At 41.5% G+C, this 22,892-nt stretch overlaps 2 protein-coding genes across 2 annotated transcripts; one reads left to right on the forward strand and one right to left on the reverse strand.

The window, feature by feature from the left end:
* Positions 1-12,901: 12,901 nt before the first annotated feature.
* Positions 12,902-14,656, forward strand: LOC145042479 (iron-sulfur cluster assembly protein 1-like). The gene is made up of 3 exons (XM_078990919.1): positions 12,902-13,392; positions 14,096-14,150; positions 14,294-14,656. The coding sequence occupies exons 1-3, from the start codon at positions 13,086-13,088 to the stop codon at positions 14,439-14,441; spliced, it is 510 nt and encodes a 169-aa protein (XP_078847045.1). The 5' UTR covers positions 12,902-13,085; the 3' UTR covers positions 14,442-14,656.
* Positions 14,657-22,103: 7,447 nt separating this feature from the next.
* LOC145039977 (uncharacterized) lies at positions 22,104-22,538 on the reverse strand. The gene has a single exon (XM_078987970.1). It carries the CDS (start codon positions 22,536-22,538, stop codon positions 22,104-22,106), a length of 435 nt encoding a protein of 144 aa, XP_078844096.1.
* Positions 22,539-22,892: the final 354 nt, after the last annotated feature.

Here is a 22,892-nt window from a genome sequence, read left to right on the forward strand (position 1 = left end):
AAGGTAACTCACCTCGAAGTAGCTGCTGAAAGTCTGCTTGCTGAGCGCCTGACTGCTGAACCGGAACTCACTGGCTACAATTTCCATAAACACTAAGTCAGATACTGATAACTAATCTTAGGGTAAAATGACTATTTTACCCCCGTTCAAAGTCAACATCCTGGTCAAAGTCAACTTCCTGGTTGACCGGACTCGCCGAGTTGGCTCGCCAACTCGCCGATTCCCCTCCATCTGTTCTAGTTCTACACCCGTTTCTACTCGTCGAGCTTAGCGAAGACTCGACGCGTTCTTCCTCGATGCATACATACTAAGTCCAAATTCATCTGACTCGCCGAGTTGAAGAACAACTCGCCGAGTCTAAGGCAATCTTCATCGGACTTGCCGAGTTGCTCATCCAACTCGCCGAGTCCACGGCTATCTGCATAGGACTCACCGAGTCCATCATTCTACTCGCCGAGTACATTCAGTCCTTTTTCCATACAGACCTGATTTGAGCCATGCAGGGGCTCAAACCCATAGATCCAGGCTTCTAGGGCATGCTTATCACGTAAAGTTGCAAACTTTACGTGCATGCATAGCTTTAGAGGCTTCAAATGCCCAAACTAAGCTCTTAATGGGTTCTAAGCTCAAGAGGGACCTTAATCACCAATATGACCGAAACTTAACACTTCCAGAAGGTAATGAGAGTCCAGATTTGAAGTATAACCCAACCCTAAGGTTTCTTTGGGGTTTTAGGGCTTAAAAGCAACAATTTAGGGACAAACAAGATCTAATAGATAATTAACCAAGACGGAAACTTTATTACCCGAATGGATGACCACAAATGAATGTGTTATGGATCTAAGTCCCCTTCCTTGATCTCTTCAACTTCTCCCTTCTTCCACTTGCTCCAAAGTGCACCAAAAGTCCCTTCACAAGGCAACAAATCACTCAAACTCACCAATGGAGGCTAGGGTTTCGATAAGGATTGCTCTGAGGGTGATGGGGGTTGAGATGGGGCTGAAAGGGCGTTTAAATAGGGTGCAAACCCTAAGGATTAGGGTCTCCTCCTGATTGGCCTACTCGCCCAGTCCAGGCGTGGACTCACTGAGTAGATCACTGAAAACCCGCATCCACTCGACATCTACTCGGCGAGTTAGGGCTACAACTCGCCGAGTAGCTCTTCCCATAAGAACATTTAATTAAAATAAATACGTACCAGGAATGGGGAATTACAATTTTCCCCCACTTATCTTAGACTTCGTCCTCGAAGTCTGCTGCGTCCAGAAACAACTCGGGGTAGTGCTCCCTCATCTCCTCCTCCGCCTCCCATGTCCACTCTGAACCTTTCTGGTGCTGCCACTGCACCTTCACCAACTGAACCACCTTGTTCCTCAAAGTCTTCGCCTTTCGATCTAAGATCGCAACTGGTCTCTCAATATAATTCAGGTTGCTATCCACCTGAATATCCTCCAAGGGTACAACTGCTGACTTGTCCACCAAACACTTCCTCAACTGAGAAACATGAAAAGTGTTGTGGATCTGGCTAAGCTCTGCTGGAAGATCCAATCGATAGGCGGCCCGACCCACCCGGGCCAAAACCCTAAAAGGACCAATGAACCCGGGGCCCAACTTGCCCCTCTTCCGGAACCTAATGACACCCTTCCAGGGTGATACCTTCAGAAGGACCATGTCACCCACCTGAAACTCCAAGTCTCAACGCCTCCTGTCGGCGTAACTCTTCTACCGACTCTGCGCAGTCTGCAGTCTACTACGAACCTGCTGAATCAACTCTGTCGTTTTGAGCACCACTTCGGTGCTCCCAATGACACGCTGACCAACCTCGCCCCAACAAATCGGGGTCCTGCACTTTCTCCCATAGAGCATCTCGAAAGGAGGGTGGTCAATACTCGCATGGTAACTGTTGTTATACGAAAACTCGGCTAACGGAAGATATGTATCCCAACTACCGCCGAAATCCAGCATGCATGCCCGCAACATATCCTCAAGAGTGTGGATGGTTCGCTCACTCTGGCCATCCGTCTGCGGGTGGAAGGCAGTGCTGAGATGCTGGCGAGTACCCAACTCATCATGAAACTTCTTCCAAAACCTGGAAGTAAAGATGTCACGCCACTAACTCCCTGATATAGATGTCGGCCAACTTCTCGACCGAGATGCTCTCCTGAATTGGAATAAAATGGGCGCTCTTGGTCAATCGATCCACGATGACCCATATAGAATCCACTCCTCGCGCGGTCCTGGGAAGCTTTGTGATAAAATCCATCGTAATATCCTCCCACTTCCACAATAGGATTTCCAACGGTTGCATCTTGCCATGCGGTCTCTGATGTTCGGCCTTGACCTTCCTGCAGGTCAAGCACCGTTCGACATACCAAGCCACATCCCGCTTCATGTAGGGCCACCAATAGTCCAGACGAAGATCCCTATACATCTTCGTCGCCCCGGGATGAATGGAGATTCGGGATTTGTGCGCCTCCTCCATCAAAATCTGACGCACGCCCCGAGGTATGGCACCCATACTCTGCGGTGTAATGTCAATAATCTCCTGCTGTCATGGTCGAAGGAGGAAACCTGACCCATTATGCGCTCACTCTTCCAGTGTTCCTCCTTCAGGGCCTCCTGCTGGGCCTCCCGAATCCGCTCCAAAAGCGGAGTCACCACTGTTATCCTCATGCAAATATCCCTGATCGGCGTCGCCTTATGGCTAAGCGCATCAGCCACCACATTGGCCTTCCCCGGGTGGTAAAGGATCTCACAATCATAATCCTTCACCACGTCAAGCCACCGATGCTGCCTCATGTTCAAATTCGGCTGATCCATGAGGTACCTCAAACTCTTGTGGTCCGTGTAAATGGTACACTGAACCCCGGAGAGGTAATGTCGCCAAATCTTAAGGGCGAAGACCACCGCCCCTAACTCTAAATCATGCATCGGGTAGTTCGCCTCGTGAGGCTTCAGTTGCCTCGAGGCGTAGGCTATGACGTGCCCTCTCTGCATCAGCACCACGCCCAACCCTGAAATGGACGCATCACAATATACCACAAAATCCTCTACCCCCTCTGGCAGGGCTAAGATTGGCGCCTCGCACAACCTTTGTCTCAGAGCCTCGAATGCTGCCTGCTGCTCAGGCCCCCATCGAAAGACTACGACTTTCTTAGTAAACCGTGTCAGGGGTACGACTATCTTGGAGAAGTCCTGAATGAATCTCCGATAGTATCCCGCTAAACCCAGGAAACTCTGAATCTTGAATGGAGACTTCAGAACCTCCCATCTCATCACGACCTCTATCTTGGTCGGGTCGATCAATATACCATTCTAGTTGACAAGGTGCCGAAGGAATTGCACCTCGCGCAACCAGAACTCGCACTTGGAGAACTTAGCATACAAGCTCTCCTCCTCAGAGTCTCCAAAACCTCCCTCAGATGCTCTTCGTGCTCCTGCTGCGTCTTGGAATAAACCAAGATATCATCAATGAAAACTATCACAGATCGTCCAGCATCGGTCTGCATACGCGGTTCATGAGATCCATGAACGCGGCAAGAGCATTGGTGAGCCCAAATGGCGTCACCATGAACTCATAATGGCCATAACGCGTCCGAAACGCGGTCTTCTGCACATACTCCTCTCTGACCCTCATCTGATGATAACTTGAACGCAAATCGATCTTGGAGAACCAAGATGCTCCCTGCAACTGATCAAAGAGGTCATCAATCCTTGGGAGCAGGTAACGGTTCTTCACCGTTACCTTGTTCAACTCTCGGTAATCTATACACATCCGATGAGATCCGTCCTTCTTTTTCACAAACAGGATCGGGGCTCCCCATGGTGAACTGCTCGGTCTAATGAATCCCTTGACTAATAGCTCTTATAGTTGTGTAGACAACTCCTGCATCTCATGAGGAGCCAAACGATACGGTGCCTTGGCTATCGGAGCTGCACTAGGAACTAGGTCGATCCTGAACTCTACCTGACGCTCCAGAGGTATTCCAGGAAGCTCCTCTGGGAACACATCAGTGTAGTCTCGCACCACTGGAACTTCGTCCACCGTCGCCTTACCCGCCTCCCGGGTGTCCACCACATACACGACATATCCCGCGCAACCCTGCTGAAGGTAGCGCCTAGCTCTCGCTGCTGAACATACTGTGGGTCCATGTTGTGGCCTCTCGCCATAGATCACCAACTCTCCCTCACTTGGGGTCCTGACTCGCACTAGCGTGCACAATCTATCACCGCCCATTAGGGCTCAACCAATATATTCCTATAATCACCTTGTTCCCACACAACGGAATGGGAACCAAATCCAACAAGTAGCGCTCCTCGAATATCCTCATAACGCAATCTCTGAACACCGCTGATGCACGTACCGATCGATCATCGGCGATCTCCACCTCTAAAGGGCACTCCAACATGCCTGAAGACTCAGAAAACTTCTTGCTAAGCGCAAGAGAAACAAACGATCGGGTGACACCCGAGTCAAACAACACCTGAACAGGGATATCGTTCACATGGAACGATCCTAAAGCATATACACATAGCACATATCAATAATATAACAGCATGAAAATGAAATATAAGGAAAGAATCATACCCGTCACCACATCGGGTGCGGCGCGTGCCTCCTCGGTAGTCAACTGAAACGCCCGACTCCTCACCATTGGAGCCTCTGCCTTGCCTTGTCGGCCATCCGTGATCCGCAGGGTCGCTGGAGTTGGCGCCTTTACTGGCGCCGATATGGCTATCAACTGGGGGCAACTAGCCCTCTTGTGGCCCCTCTGGTTGCAATGGAAACATAGCAACTCGGATGTTTGTACCACAGGCATAGGGGCGGTAGAATCCCTGCTAAAGTGCCCAGACTTGCCGCACTTATAGCAGCCTGATGATCCCGACCTGCATGCTCCCTCGTGCGCCTTGCCGCATTTCCTGCAGCGGCCCCGCCCCTATTGGCCTTTCGACACCGCATCTGGTCCCTTGGGCTTCTTCCCCGAAGCCCCCATAACATGACCCTCTTCCGCCTTCCTCTTCCAAATGTGCTCTAGATATATCTCCCTCTCCCTTGCCCTGGCAATCATAGAGTCCAGGGTAGGACAAGCTGAAAAACTAACATGCTCCCGAATATCAGCTCGTAACATATCATGATAGCGGGTCCTCCTCATATCCTCATCTCCCGTATACTGGGGCACCAACAACACCCTTTCCCGGAACTTGGCGGTGATCTCCGCCACGGTCTCCGTCGTCTGCCTCATATCCAAAAACTCCCTGGTCAGCTGCTGAAGCTCGACAGCTGGTGCAAACTCTGCCTTGAACCTGGTCACGAAGTCCGACCAGGTCATGGCCTCGACAGCCGAGGCTCCCAACGAGTCACCAACGGACTCCCACCAATCCCTAGATCGATCCCTCAGACATCCTGCTGCAAATCTCACCTTCGACCCCTCAGGGCAGAAGCTAGTCAACTGTGCAGACTCAATGTCTGCAATCCATCGCCTGGCAGCTATGGGGTCCTTTGCCCCATGGAAATCCGGCGCACTACTGCCCCTGAAGTCCTTGAAGGATAGTGTGCAAGTTCCTGACTGGCCAGATGCCAAGTCGCTCCTGAATGCCCGAAGGCGATCCTCCATCAGCTCAACTATCCTTTCCTTGATCGACCCCAAGATAATGGGGGTCGACTCAAGGATGCCCCTGGTGATCTCTGACCTGATGAAATCGTGTAGCCTCTCATCCACCGGCTCGGAACCTGATCCCAAACCCGATCCCTCCCCTGAACTGCCAACTGCTGGTCTAGGGCGTAATACCACCATTCTGAAACACAACATAATAAACGTCAGGAACACTGATATATCTCGAGGAATCACTACTACCACAAGTTTCCTGATCTCATCTCAGCTTTCATTGATTCGAGTACGGATCCTCTGCTTCCAGTAGTACGGGCCCGTACTACCTTCCACATCTATCCGTACTTTCCTCAAGTACTGCCTTGACTCCACCAAGTCACTATTATTGCTAAAAATCTCTGCTACTCCCATCCTAGGCTTGCCCTAGGGAGTTCTCTGACTATACCCGATCCAGTCCTCAGCTGTTGAAAGCCTCCTTATGATGCCAACTAGCCATCACCTGAATACCATCACATGCGGCGAGGCTTAGATAATCCTTCAAGTAAAAGACTCGTCCCTACAATGGTTAGACTCAGACAAGAGTTGCGCAATAGGGCCAAGTCTAGCACTCTGAGATTATTCAACCATGTTCGCATGTGACGTGACGCATTCATCTAATGGCTAACTCCCATCACTTAGAGTCACACAAAGCACAAAGCAAGCAACATTCAGACATAGGATACTACTCAAGCAGTTCTATCCTCATAATGGGAAACTGTACAAGCATACAATGCTAAGCTCATGATATCAGGCATAACCTAAACGGGCTATCCTATTGTTGTCTACTCAACCCTAGCATGCAATTTTCATATACTGAAGCACATAAAGCAGGCACATAAGGCATCACTCGTAGATCCTTAGTCCTATTCTAGCATGCTGTTCTACTAAAACAGATAAACATACATAAACTTGTATAGGTACATTGGGGAATACTAACTTGAGCTCGGCCGGTCGCGCACATCACACACTTTGTTCTTTCTTAAGATTCTTTACTTAACCTTTTAGAAAACATTTTTCTTTTTCAAAATCTTGTAATCCCTTGATTTGAGTTCAGACACCCTTGAAGGTGTGTTCGAATCCCTCAAACCAGGGCTCTGATACCAACTTGTAACATCCCAAAAATTATGGACCAAAAATTTCATTTTTAATTAAGTGATTTGCAAAAACATTAGTAACAAAATAACATTCAACCATATAATCTAATAATTTAATAAAACATGTCCCACGTTTGTAAACCAGGACGTAAATCATAATAATATCAGAGTACAAATCCCATAATGTCTCATAGTGCGGAAAAACAAGAACGTGTGTGTGATATGCTGCTACCGCGTCAGCTCCTTCCCCTTGGCTGAAGAGGTACCTAAAACAACAACTAAAAAACTGTAAGCACGAAGCTTAGTGAGTTCCCCCAACGTACCGCATACCAAATAACCATATAACATACAAATTTTGTCAGGCATATCCGGGTGCCCGACCTACCTCTTCGGTCCTTTCGACCGGATACTGACTAGCATATCTGGGTGATGGTCTCCCATTCGGTCATTTCGACCGGATACTGACTAGCATATCTGGGTGCTGGTCTCCCCTTCGATCCTTTCGACCGGATACTGACTAGCGTATCTGGGTGCTGGTCTCCCCTTCGGTCCTTTTGACCGGATACTGACTAGCATATCTGGGTGCTGGTCTCCCCTTCGGTCCTTTCGACCGGATACTGACTAGCATATCTGGGTGCTGGTCTCCCCTTCGGTCCTTTCGACCGGGTACCTGGGGACTATCTCCCCTACTATTGCTAGCACATAGCATCATATCATACAAACACATAAACATAACACAAGTAGTGGCAACCCTAGATGAATATCACAGAGACAACCATCTAATCATACAATTCCTACTAGTGGGCCAACATTGTGGCCTTAGACCCACCGCTACTGGAAGGTAATTCACCTCGAAGTAGCTGCTGAAAGTCTGCTTGCTGAGCGCCTGACTGCTGAACCGGAACTCCCCAGCTACAATTTCCATAAACACTAAGTCAGATACTGATAACTAATCTTAGGGTAAAATGACTATTTTTGTAACGCCCGTAAATCAAGGCTAGTCAATTTAGAGACGATAAGCGTCAAAAATGACTTTTTGATAAAAGATTATTTAGAATGAATAATCTTAACTAAGTTATAATATATGTTACAAGGTTTCCGTACATATAAAGAACGCCGAAATCTGAGTTATAACGAAGAAATTATGACTTGTCGAAGTTTCGCGACAGAACCGGCATGACGCTGAATGACGTAAAAAGTGAATTTACGTTAGAGCGATATTTAGCCTTAGTGATCTAAATGAAAGTTGTAGAGTTCGTTAAATCGTGAGTGTGCATAAAAAGAACGCCAAAATCTGACTTCGTATGAGGAAGTTATGATTTTTCGAAGTTTCGACTTAGCGGTATGCAGCCCGAATACTCGATTTGAGATCGAGCAGTTTTTAGACGAAACAATCTAAATGAGAATCGAAGATCTCGTTGTTAGTAGCGAAACGATGAAAAGTTAGGCAAGAACGGACGTCAGACGAAGAAGTTATGAATTTATAACGAAGTTTTTCTGTCCCGGCCTTCTAAAAATAAATAATAAAAATAAAAGTCAAAATTAGCCGACGGAGTCTAAATGAAAGTTGTAGAGTATGGTCTAACCTTCGCATGGATATAAAGAACGTCGAAAATGGAGCTCGTATGCGAAAGTTACGCAATTTAGAAGTTCGACGAGTTAATTACGCCCCGCGTAATTTGAGTACGCCCAGCGTACTCAGACGGATGCAACTTGTCTGACCGATACTCGAGTGCCACCAGTCGACGCACACAGTGACGTCAAAGTACGCCCCGCGTAACCCGAGTACGCCCTGCGTAACCCGAGTACGCCCTGCGTAATTTGAGATTACGCCCCGCGTAATCCCAGACCCAGCAGCCTATAAATAGAACTCGAATTCAGCCATTTTTTTCTTGTTCAAACTCTTCCCTCTCTCTAAGTTTTGCCTCGATTTGCGTGCCAATCATACCCCAAAGCCCCGGTAATATTCCCGAGCCCCAAAGTAAGATCCGAAGCCCCGAGGATCCCGAAGAGCGTTATTCCCGAGCCGAAGCGCTGCCCGCGAGGAGCCCGGTTTTTGTGAAGATCTTCTAGATCTACGGAGAAACACTACTTCTGCAAGCCGTAGTGTTGCCCGATCATCTTCTGATCAAGTGAGTGTATAGTCACTTTCATCTTACACATAAATATGAAGTATTTTATAAAATACGTGTTATGTGTATAAATATATATATATTGTTGTTTATATGCGTGAGTGCATAGTACTTTCTTCTAATACATAAATCTAAAGTATTAGCTATGAAATATGTGCTATGTGTTATATATTAATTATGTATTTGAGATGGATTTGGAATTGATGTTTTTATACGGGTGTTAAATGATTTAAATTGTGTTTGTATTTATATCTACAAAAATGTTGGGTAGAACATGGGTAGATGGAATAGTTGGTGACGATGCGACTTCGTGCCTATTGAGTAAGCCTTGGTAACGATGCGACTCCGTGCCTATTGAGTAAGCCTTGGTGACGATGCGACTCTGTGTCTATTTGATAAACCTTGGTGACGATGTGACTTCGTGCCTTTTGTGTAAACCCATGTGACTATGAGACGTAGTGCCTATTGTGTAAACTGTGGTGACTATGAGACGTAGTGCCAATTGTATAAACCCAGGTGACTATGAGACGTAGTGCCTATTGTGTAAACCGTGGTGACTATGAGACGTAGTGCCAATTGTATGAACCCTGGTGACTATGAGACGTAGTGCCTGTTGTACAAACCGTGGTAGCAAATGGACTGTGTGCCAGTTCCTTAGGTGAATCCTTAGGAATAAATGAAGAAAGTATAATCAATTCTTAGGATAAAACCTTAATAAATAAAGAAGATAATGGGGATGGGTATTTGGGTTGATTGTTGATAATGGAATATAACAAATGTATTATTGTGGGTTGAAAACCCTATATGCTCACCAGGCTCCCAAGCCTGACCCACTCAGTTTTCTTTGTATCACAGGTATCAATACGAAGACATATTTTACTGAGAGATTAAAGGAGACGTAAATCATTTAGTGTAAATAAATGTAAGTTCTGTTTATGCTTATGTGTCTGTATCGGAACATGACATCCCGAGATTTGTTATATAATAAAAATACTCTTCTTTAAGAAATGCTTTGATAAATTCTTATCATATCTTGTTTTGGGGACAAATTCCGCAACAATTTTCTTTAAACGATTACTCTGATTTTAAAAACAAAGCATAAACAAATCGGTCTTTTCTGGCCGTGAAATTGGGGATGTCACAATTTTACCCCCGTTCAAAGTCAACATCCTGGTCAAAGTCAACTTCCTGGTTGACCGGACTCGCCGAGTTGGCTCGCCAACTCGCCGAGTCCCCTCCATCTGTTCTAGTTCTACACCCGTTTCTACTCGTCGAGCTTAGCGAAGACTCGACGCGTTCTTCCTCGATGCATACATACTAAGTCCAAATTCATCTGACTCGCCGAGTTGAAGAACAACTCGTCGAGTCTAAGGCAATCTTCATCGGACTTGCCGAGTTGCTCATCCAACTCGCCGAGTCCACGGCTATCTGCATAGGACTTGCCGAGTCCATCATTCTACTCGCCGAGTACATTCAGTCCTTTTTCCATACAGACCTGATTTGAGCCATGCAGCGGCTCCAACCCACAGATCCAGGCTTCTAGGGTATGCTTATCACGTAAAGTTGGAAACTTTACGTGCATGCATAACTTTAGAGGCTTCAAATGCCCGAACTAAGCTCTTAATGGGTTCTAAGCTCAAGAGGGACCTTAATCACCAATATGACTGAAACTTAACACTTCCAGAAGGTAATGAGAGTCCAAATCTGAAGTATAACCCAACCCTAAGGTTTCTCTTCAAGGATTTGGGGTTTTAGGGCTTAAAAGCAACAATTTAGGGACAAACAAGATCTAATAGATAAATAACCAAGATGGAAACTTTATTACCCGAATGGATGACCACAAATGAATGTGTTATGGATCTAAGTCCCCTTCCTTGACCTCTTCAACTTCTCCCTTCTTCCACTTGCTCCAAAGTGCACCAAAAGTCCCTTCACAAGGCATCAAATCACTCAAACTCACCAATGGAGGCTAGGGTTTCGATAAGGATTGCTCTGAGGGTAATGGGGGTTAAGATGGGGCTGAAAAGGCGTTTAAATAGGGTGCAAACCCTAAGGATTAGGGTCTCCTCCTGATTGGCCTACTCGCCGAGTAGATCACTTAAAACCTGCATCCACTCGACATCTACTCGGCGAGTTAGGGCTACAACTCGCCGAGTAGCTCTTCCCATAAGAACATTTAATTAAAATAAATGCATACCAGGAACGAGGTGTTACATAGAAAGTGGTGGTAGGCTTGTAGTTAGAATTCATGGTCATGTCACCCCTGTAGCATCCCAACACCACATACATATCGTCCATCTCTACCCTCATACTCCCTCTATAGTCTGTAAAACTATAGAACACTAACCGTCTTCCATATTCTCTCATACCAAATCCCTAGTCGTAGCTCTTTACTAAATCTAACGTGCCTTTCCTTTTGTCACATTTATCCATCTCCATAGTTTATTTCATATTTATTTAGTTCCAATCCGTAACAACCATAAGGTAATCTAATGTCTACCCTCCGTCGTTTCCAATGTGATGTGAAACAGAGTTATAGGGAAGATGAAGATGAGCATAACTTGAAGTGTTCTTGTGGTTTAATGTTCCATAAGAAATTTTTTGATAGTTTTGTACTAACTCGAAAATCATGAAATCACAAGTTCCAGTTTAAATGTCAAAATTTCCAATTTATAGAACAAGAACTCAAAATCATGAAATCAAATATCAAATATTGTTTAGCATACTAAAAAAAAAATCCTGAAATCAAAGATCTTTCGTACCTGTTTAGCAGGAGTCGATGGATTTACGATTCTAGGGTTTACAACATTGGGTCTGATAAAAGGGTTGCCACTAAAAGAGAATCATCCCTCCTAATATGCCTTCATACGTCTCTCTCTTTCATCTCTTTTTTTTTATTTTTTTTTTTATCAATGATTACACAAGACAGGGTGTAACCTTCTATTTTGTGCCTTAGTTGAATGGAAGCATGAAATGCAAGAAGTAGTGTTGAAGAGCATTCAACCGTAAAACTAGGGCAAGCTCATACCATCTTAGTTTGGAAACCTCCATGAAAGGTATTAGATGCATTCTTTGGTGAAGAAATTTACAGGGAAGAAAGGGGAGCATATCAATAATGTTGTGTGGGTGATCCCCACTTTTTTCTTATTTCAAATTAACAAGATATTAAAATAAATATATAAAAAAAGTAAATGATATTTTTGTCATTTCATAAACACTTAACATAACATTTTAAACAATATTAGTCATAAAGATCATTTGTATACCAGGCTTATTTCGGTTGGATCATCCATAAAAAAGAAAGTTTGACAAAAAGTTTAAAGACAGAATGAAATTTTTTCTAACACCCCGCTCCCGAGTTCAACTTAAGTTTAACTTAAAAAGAGAAAAAAAAGGAAATCGGAGGAAATGAAGGGAAAGTAAAAGAGAATGGTGCTCCCGAGTTTCATTACACCCCGCTCCCGAGTTTTAGCAAAGAAAAGAAGAGAAAAGAAAAGAAAGTAAGAAGAGAAAAGAAAGGAAAAAGAAATTATCATTTGTGCTCCCGAGTTGGAGAGAAATGGAAGGAAAGTTAAACATTTTGTTATTTCTTTTCAAATCCTCCCAAACGGGAGGAAAGTTAGGAGGGAAAGTTTTCCCTCCATTTCCTTCCTTTAATGAAACTTGGGAGCACCATTCTCTCTTACTTTCCTTTCATTTCCTCCCATTTCCTTTCTTTTCTCTCTTTAAGTTGAACTCGGGAACGAGGTGTTAAAGAAAGGAAGTGGAAAGAAATGGAAGGAAAACTTTCCCTCCTAACTTTCCTTTCGATTTGGAAGGATTTGAAAAAAAAGAACAAAATATTTAACTTTCCTTTCTCTCCAACTCGGGAGCACAAATGACAATTTCTTTTTCTTTTATTTTCTCTTCTTTTCTCTCCTTACTTTCTTTTCTCTTTTCTTCTTTTCTTTGCTACAACTCGGAGCGGGGTGTAATAGTAATCTAGATGAATAAACGATATAATGGCTTAAAAAAAATCACCATTTCTGGTAGTAAATGTAAGAAACGCGACATGGGTTAGCGAATCATCTAAAGTCTAAACCTAACCCAGTAACACCGGCTCGTCGATCTTATCTCCCTCCGTTCACATCCATATCTTCGTAAACCGAAACTCAAAATAGTTTTACATCGCAATTCAATTCATTTTCAATTGAGGAGAAATAGTCACGAAAATGTTGAGGCACGCTACTAAAAGGATTCTAGGGTTGGGATTAGCCGATACACGGTCATCTGCACCGGTGGTGGCTCGGATTCTGCCGAGGTTTTACCACGAGAGGGTGGTGGACCATTACAACAATCCTCGTAACGTCGGTGCTTTTGATAAGAACGATCCTACCGTTGGAACAGGGCTTGTGGGTGCGCCGGCTTGCGGAGATGTTATGAAGCTTCAGATTAAGGTTGATGAAGAGACTGGGAAGATTACGGATGCTTGCTTCAAAACGTTTGGTTGTGGTTCTGCCATCGCTTCTTCTTCTGTTGGTTAGTTTTCCTTTCCAAAACCCTAGCCCTGTTTATTAATAAGACGAATTCTTTGTAGATTCTTGATGTTATAACAAGCCCTTTGATGTTCATAATATTAGAATTTATACCTTGATTTAGAATACCTGTTTTAGTCAAATTTGGAAATGGCTTCCAAGAATATGGGAGAAGTCATCTATAGTTCAATTGATTTTGTTTGATTAAGATCGAAAGTGAAACATAGTAAAACTGAAGCCTTTCTGTTCAGAATCGAAGGTTGGATCCGAAATTCAGTTTATACAAAGTTGTGTACAGAGCAACCTGTACTTTCAGTGTTTTTTTATCAGATGCCTCCTCTTTCATATGTGTTAAGTGCATAAAACCCATCATATGCCTATTTTAAATCTTCTAGTTATAATTTGGAAATAGGTTTGAGTTGAGTACTTATTATGAATGTTTGTTTTCTTTAAATCACTCTATTAAGTGTTAATATGATTGTTTGCTCTCCTTACATGAAACTTATCCTCCCATCTGATGCAATATAAGTTGATCAAGGTCATTAAGCATCACTTTTAGACAGAAGGATAAAATGGTCATGTATTTTCATTCAGTTCTTTTATGTTGTTTGATCTGAAAACCTACTCCTCTAACATTTACATATGCTGAAGTTCATCGATGGATTGTGCTAAGATCTTTGTTCTAAGTGTTGACTTTTTGTTTTCAGCTACTGAATGGGTCAAAGGAAAACAGATGGAAGAAGTTCTCACTATCAAGAACACGTGAGTTCAACTGCATTTTCTATTCACTTAATAGTCATTTTTACATGTAAATACTGATGTTTAAGAAAACCAGAAAATATATTAGATTTCTGTATATATAATAATAGAGACTCCATGATGATAATGGTTGTTGTTTGTTGCAGAGAGATTGCAAAACACTTGTCTCTTCCACCTGTGAAACTCCATTGCAGCATGCTTGCAGAGGATGCCATTAAAGCAGCAGTCAAGGATTATGAAACTAAACGTTCTAATAATAAATCACTTCCAGACAAGAAGGCTGCTGAGGCTTAAAACAGATAACAAGATCACATATATCTGGTGTATCTTCTCCTTTTATTTTTTCGGATGTTTTCTAGTGTTATAAAAGGAGTTGGAAGTTGCAGGATATAAATATATGTATCTAAACAAGTTGGAGGAGACTTTAACTGTAGCCATATCATATGCTTGTTGTTATGAAACTCATTTTACTTTTCTATAATAATCTGCAATTGTCTGTTTTCAAGTAATTTGAAGAAATGTGAGTGTATAAATTGTTGTTAAAAGGATATGAAATCGTATTAACTTGTGCTATGTTATGATAATTCAGAGTAGTAGGTTACCTATTGTTATAAAGAATGGATTCTTTAAAGTGAGATGCTCTCATAAGAAACAATATGAAATTATAAGGAAAACGAAAATACAAAGTTGAATAGGCACAAGATAAATTGTAAAGGAGTATTTTTTTTCAAAATGTAGAAAGCAAAAATGCTCATAACAAGGCTTATCTTGCACAAAAGTTATATACTAGTCATTTGAATGAAACATTACACTCACTCTTCACATGAACGACAAAAGTTTTAGACAACATAATAATGGCAACAAGATTTAGACAAGTTAAACGAGATAAATTTTACATTCACTCTTCACAGTTAGTATTGTTTTTAATAAATGGCTTTATTATTATTATACATATATGCATAACGCAAATATGCAACTCCAAGTGTATATATATATATATATATATATATATATATATATATATATATATATATATATATATATATATATATATATATATATATATATATATATATATATATATATATATATATATGGGGATAGGGAATATACATTACAACCCCACCTAAGCTTAGGTACTAAACCTCTAAAATAGTCATTTTAACATGCTAAATATACCCGGTTTGGTTTCACTTGGTAAATATATTATTCTCCGTAACATTTCTTTCTTTCATTATCGTTTTATCATCTCCGTTTTCTTTCCTTAATTATCGTTTATTACTTCATCCAAGTGAACATTTCTAAACCCTAAACCTAAACCTAAACCCTAAATTTAAACCCTAAACACTAAAGCTAAACCGTAAACCCTAAATCTAAACACTAAACCCTAAACCCTAAACCCTAAACATAAACCTAAACCCTAAACCCTATCGTGTCGATCTTTGAAAGAACCTTAGATCAAACGATTTATCAAACAATGACTATCAACAAGAACAAAGAAGTTTCACAAAGAACTTTCACTAAGAATGATAATCTCACAAAGAGATTATTGTTTGCACAAAGCGGCTATTAGGGTTTATGAAAGACGACGTCTCACAAACTTGTACAAAAAGACTATATAGAACTATTCTAGACAATCCCTACAAATCAGGGATATTCCAGCTAACTAATAAACGATAACTATGGAAACAAGATAAATACTAAATCTGTTACAAAATATTGTATATAAAAATATACACTGAACAACTTGTGTGCTGATGCTGATGTTGACGCTGGATTACGTGCTAATGCTGAGTGATCAGTTTCAAACATCATCATATTATAAGGTTCGACCTTACAATCTCCCCCAATATGAGGATGTTCAAAAAACAGCTATACTAGAACACCTCTGGACATAAATTCTTCATACTCAGCTTCAGCTTCTACTTTCACTGGCCAGTAAGGACTATCCAGCAGCTCATGTTTTGTATTCAGTAACTCTATAGCAACCAGTATGTAAAACTCTCCAGAGAGATCTTGATGACTCATGCACATCTGTCTTAAACCAAAAAGATGTTCTGTTGGAGCTCTTGGAATTTCTGTAGTGCGCTGAAAACACATTTTCCTGTTTTTATCAAGATAAAACATTCCATGTTCAGGAACAGAGATGAACTTATGTTGAACCGGCTCAACACCGATAGGAAGAGAGTTGTTTATTCCTTCAGCACCAAAATTTAGAACCAATACATCTTCACTATCAACTTGAAATCTAGTTCTTCTGATTTTTAGAACTGAGGAACTTGGGCCTTGCTGTTGAGGACACTGTGTAGGAACAAGATCCAGACGCTGAACTTTCTTGATCAGTAAATGAAGAGAACAGGTCAGTTCTAAAGAGAGAGCTGAAGTTTGCTTGGATGCTAATTCGAGCAATTCCATCCATTCAGAGTATCCGTATCTGACCAACTCATCTCTCTTGACAACTTCAGTGTACGGATGTTGAAGACCTTGACGAGTGATCAACAAAGTAAGAATTTTCTCGTTACGAGGTTTTGAGGCTTTAACTTTGATGATCTTATCACTGCTCACTCTTCGTTTAAGAACATCTTGAAACCTTTTGCGATCAATCCTGTCGAGAACACTATCAGTCCTCGACTTACTGCTACTGGGAGGAGGCTGTGAAGATTTAGATTTGGACTGATATTCTAAAAACTTTTGCATTTGAGCTTCAAAGGATCCTTTGGCCTGAAGTTTATGCTGAATGAGGGATTCATCAGCTTAAGCAATATTCTTTAGAAGCTGAGCTTTATTAGCTTCATCAAGAATTTGCTTAACTTGATTAGGAGACATGTTCCATTCAGCTGCCAAATTGGATATGCTGACAATGGACTTAGGTTTCTTGCTGGGAAGAGAAGTATCAGTATGTGAAACAGCCAATTCAGTATCTGCTGCCTTGCGCTTGCGAAATAGAGGTTGAAGATCCTCGCTAGCTACATCTGAGTCTTCTCCTTGAACTGGCACAATGGGATCAATGAAGTTCATGTCTAGCATCTGACACTCATCATCATGTTCATCTTCATCATCATCTAAGGCTTCTCCTTGAACTGGAACAATAGGATCAATCAAGTTCATATCCATCATCTGACACTCATCATCATGTTCATCCTCATCATCATGCTCACTATCTTCAGCAAGCTTTTCAGTATCTGCTGGTCTATCAGACTCGTCAGTAGGCTTTTCAGTTTCTGCTATTTTATCAGACTGGTGCACAGGCTGTGGTGGCTCGGTCTGGTTTAAAATGTTATCTTTAGATCCAAGCTCAACAGAATCAGTTTCTCCCCCTTTTTGATCATCGTCATGGATTGGGCTAGGGGAAGGAGTTGACAAAAGAACTCCCTTCAGTTAATGGACATCAGCCTCAATTCGTAGAAGATGCTGACTTATGTCTCGAGTCAGTGTAAGAAGCTCATTAAATGCTGAGGTCGGGATTTGAATGAACTGAGTACCTGGAAGTTCTTGTGAGCGATGCTGCTCCCCCTGAGAAGGTTGCTCCCCCTGAGATGGTTGCTCCCCTTGAGCTGAGTGAACCCTTTCAGTGACAGAAAGAGTATGATGAGAAAGTTGAGGGGAGAGATGACCACCATCCTGCATTTCAGCTTGTTGATCAGCATGAATTTCGTTGTTACCATCAACTCCTTCATCAGTATCAACGGTTAGTGAATGAACAGTATATGGATTTGCGATCCATTCTCTCATTCGATCAGAGATGCCGATGTCATTTGCCATTGGATCATCCTGATACATTCGTACTGACATGCGTGGGGATTGGATGGGGTTTCCAGAGTGGGAGTAGAGGCTTCAGCAAAAAATTTATCCAGGCTAAGAGCAATCCAGTGTGGAAAGGGGACATGATCAGCGTGTACATTGGCATGAAGAAGTTGGACAAGCTGAATAAAGAAACAAGCCCCATAATCAAGACGTTTGTTGAGAAGAAGGGAACAGACAACTTGTTGCTCATAAGTACTCAGTTGATCACCACTGCGAGATTTGTGACCCACACATTTGCACAGTGCCCCGGTGAAGAATTTCCATCATGGAGTTATATATTGACGCAAAATGAGAGCTAATCGAGCACCAGCCTTTGAGTGATCATAGCCCAGATGATCAAAGAGGCGTCGACAGCGTTCAATAGTTGGAAGCTCAGAGAATGGTTCAAAAATTGGTAACCTGAGCGCAACACTGAGGAGATCAGCGGTGATAAAAACTAAGCGTCGGCCACGCCCAATAGTCCCGGAGATGACGTTGTTTTCATCATTAACCGTTGCGGTGTAGTAGAACTCACATACTTGTTCGGGAAAGAACTCTGATGGAACCTCACTGATAGCGTATCGAAGTTGGCAGGAGACTAAGAAATTGACAAAATCATCAAGTCCGAGACCGCGATGAGCATCTGGTATATCAGGGTTGAAAACGACATTTGTGGCTTTGATGTATATGGGAAGAGGAGGAGAGTTTGGAGCTGGGACGAATATTCTTGAAGTGGAGGAGAAAGTGAACAGTGATGCCGCCATTGAAGAGAGTTAGGGTTCTAGGGTTTTTTTTAAGAGAGAGAGAGAGAGAGAGAGAGAGAGAGAAGTTTGAATAATGGGAGGAAGGTTTGGGAGAGAGGTGAAAAGGTTTAAATATGGGATTAAACGGTTAAAAAAAGGTAATGATTATCTTTATCGAAAATAACTGCGTATCTTGACAGACTGTCAAATCAAAAAACTAACCGTTGGGTAAAAAGAGCTGTTGTACTGAAGAGGAAACTACAATCAGTGTCTGCGGAAGCGCTAAGATCATTGTCACGAAAAGTTACATGCTGAAAGATAGTTTGTCGTCAATTCAAGGTACAACTTGCTTGTTTAAGGCTAGCAAGGTGATTGGTGCGTGTGATAGATATTGGTGTAATTATCTAACCATTGGTACAGAGTGTCGAGTCTTTAACAGTGAGTGGTATTTCTTACTGAATCATTAGACACTGAGTGAGAAGAAGGTGAAGAGAGGATTGTTGCATGTGATAGACCTTGGTGTTTTGGTCTAACCATCGGCAAAGACTGTTAGATTCTCATCAGCATGTGTTTTGTCACACTGAATCTCAGAATCAGTGTAAGATTGGTAAGAGGGGATAGTTGCATGTGATAGAGCTTGGTGTTTTGTCTAACCATCGGCAAAGACTGTAAAATTCTCATCAGTATGTGTTTTGTTGAGGTGTGCGAGGAGCTGAAAAGTTCTGCCCAATGCCTTTATAATCACAAAATTCTTCAAGAGTTGAATTCCGGAACTCAGTGCCATGATCACTCCTTAGCTGCTTAACTTTGAGACCAATCAGTGTCTCGTTTTGACGAATCAGGGAGATGATTTCCTGTGCAACATGACTTTTCTTCTTCAAGAAAACCACCCATGTAAATCGAGTAAACTCATCCACAACCACCAGAGTATACTTGTTTCCTCCTTGGGAACGAACATGAATAGATCCAAACAAGTCCATGTGTAGTAAATGAAGAGGAACATATATGCTAGAACATGACTTGGGTTTGAATGACGACTTGGTTTGTTTTCCTTGTTCACACGCTGAGCACATCTTGTCTTTGACAAAGATGAGTTTTGGGAGACCTCTAACTAGATCTTGATTGGATATTTTAGATAGATTCTTAAAGTTCAAATGAGAGAACCTTTTGTGCCAAATCCAGCTGAGATTGGTTTGAGACTTTGTAAAGAAACATTGCATCAGCGCCTTTTCACTTGAGAACATGTCAAGAACATATATATCATCTTTTCTACTTGCTGAGAGTACAATGTTCTTGTCAGTGTTGACGACTCTTCCTTCCTTCTTTGTAAAATGAACTTCATAATCAGCATCACACGATTGGCTGATTGAGATGAGATTGTGTTTGAGACCCTTTACATATGAAACCTTCTGAAACACCACATTATTGCACTTGATGTTTCCATATCCTTTAGTAAACCCCTTTCCATTGTCTCCGTATGTTACTGCAGGACCAGTTTTCTTGACATAGTCTTCCAGGAGAGACTTGGATCCTGTCATATGTCTTGAGCAACCGCTGTCTAAGTGCCAACGATGCTCCTGACCCTGTAGTACTAAAAAAACTAGTTAGAACACACTGACCCATTGTAAGATGGGTCATTCACAAAGTTATTTGACAATATATTATAGCACTCTTTAGGAAGACAGTTTAAAGAATTTGATTTAAGAGTCCATCTTTCATTTCTAACTTTGATGTTATCAGCTCTTAATGATGTTTTATCAAACTTGCATTCACTGATTTTGTGAGTGGTGTCACCACATCTGTAGCAAACTCTAGTACCAAAGTTTTTCTTGGTAAGCACATTTCTAGATTTAACACATTTGGATTTGAAAGATTCACCAAGTGAACTTTGAGTCCTTTTATTTGACATTGAATTACTACAGAATTCAGTGTCAGAAGAACTATGATCAGTGATGGATAAGGAGCTGACATCAGTATCAGATTTAGACTTATGTACTGAAACACTGCAGTCAGGATAATGTTTAAGTTGTTCATGAACAGCATGAAACACTCCGTTTGAGATAGGAAATGCGATAATATTTTCAGTGAGAGGAGTTGGTCTCTCAAGATGTGCAGGGTAAGAAGTAGAATCAATTCCGGTAATTTCAATATTACACTCAGTAACACCATTAGAATCAGTAACACAGTATTCATCAATGAGACTCTGATTAATAAAAGTGTTGCTGATAAATTTGTTTTTGAAACTATCTTTTAATTCATTCATGGAATAAAATTCAGATTCCTTTTCTTGAGATTTAAAAACTTTTTCAGCTTCAACAAAATTTCCCCCAAGGATTTTCTCACATGAATGAGGTATTTGAGCAGAAATAACATAATTAGCATTTTTGTGAGATTTAGCCCAAAGTTTTAAAACAGTTTGTTCTTTGTTCAAGAGGTCTTTAAGTTTATCAATTTCAACAGATAGCGAGGAATTTGATAAACTAGTAACTCTTAGATTTTCCTGAGTAGTGTCAATAATGTTATTTTTCAAGGATAGTTCAGTTTTAAGAAGATCAATTTGATTCTGCATATCTCTTATGATTTGATTCTTCTTAGAATTAAGAACACCCAAATACTAAAACATTTTGATTTTTTCATTCATTGAATAGGAAACAAAGTTTTGAACCTGATACATTGAAGGAGAATCAGTGTTGTGCTTCCTGAGGTTTTCAACTGCATCAGACATATCAGCATCAAACGAACTGTTGCTGACTTTACATTCATCAGTGTCTTCTATCTTGGTCATCAGACATTTAACTTCATCATCTGATGACTCCTCATCAGTCTTCCATTTTTCTTCTTCAGCGATAAGAACTTTATGTTCCAAGTTCTCTGCTTTCAGTTTCTCAACCAACTTGCTGTACTTCTGCTTCCAGTATTCATCCGAGCTTTGGGTTCTTTGCTTGCATTCTTTTGCAAAATGATCAGTGCTACCACAGTTAAAGCACCGAGCTTTCCCTTTCCTCTCAGTAGCATGTTTCTTGTCAACATCTGATCTTTTTGAAGATTTCCCACTCATCTTCTTCTGAAACTTTGAGAAATTTTGGCCTGATTTCTCAAAAGTCTTCACAATTAAAGCCGCACTAGCAACAAGCTTTTCCAGATCACCAGTCTCACTTTTAGAAGAATCAGTGTATGAATGGTTTTCAGTGTCTGACTCTAACACTTGCTTTTTGTTTGAGAATAATGCCACTGATGACTCACGCTGAGCATCCTTCATCAGCTCCTTTCTCTGAAGCTTGGATTCCTTATAGTATCGAAGGTTTCCGTAGAGACTTTGTAAGTCCATTGTGTTGACCGTCTCACTATTTTTCAGCACATCAACATGATTCTCCCAACCTGCACCCAGAGAATCCAAAAACTTATGCACTAGAACAGTTCGATGCTTCAACTAATCTAGTCTCCACAGATCATTAACAAGAGTATTAAACATGTTAAAGATTTGAGTCAGGGTTTCACCTTTCTTTGCAAAAAAATGTTCATACCTTCTGTTTAGATCATTTATTTGAGTATCCTTGACTTCTTCAGTGCCTTCAAAAGATACAGTCAGCGTGTCCATCATTTCTTTTGCTGAGATGCAGTTCTGAACCAGCCCAAAGATATTGTATGGCAAAGCATAGCTGATTGCAGCCCGAGCACGAACATCGAGACCATTCTTTCTTTTGTCATCTGCTGTCCAGTTTTCTCTAGGTGTTTTCTTCATGACACCATCAGGAACATTATTTTTCAAGGGCTGATACATCAGAACATATGGACCTTTGTCGATGATGTCCAACATGTCTTCATCTACAAATTCTAATGCATAGAGAGCCTTTATTTTCCACATAGCAAAATTGGTTTCATCAAAAGGAGGAATTTTAGCAGAAGGATGATTTGATGAGTTTAAAGAGGAAGATGATGAAGCCATTTGTTTGATAAAAGAAACCTGCTTTGATACGAATTGAAAGAACCTTAGATCAAACAATTTATCAAACAATGACTATCAATAAGAACAAAGAAGTTTCACAAAGAACTTTCACTAAGAATGATAATCTCACAAAGAGATTACTGTTTGCACAAAGCGACTATTAGGGTTTATGAAAGACGACATGTCACAAACTTGTACAAAAAGACTATATAGAACTATTCTAGACAATCCCTACAAATCAGGGATATTCCAGCTAACTAATAAACGATAACT

Source organism: Lactuca saligna, chromosome 4 (assembly GCF_052625555.1).
Source record: "Lactuca saligna cultivar CGN05327 chromosome 4, ASM5262555v1, whole genome shotgun sequence".
Lineage (NCBI taxonomy): Eukaryota > Viridiplantae > Streptophyta > Magnoliopsida > Asterales > Asteraceae > Lactuca > Lactuca saligna.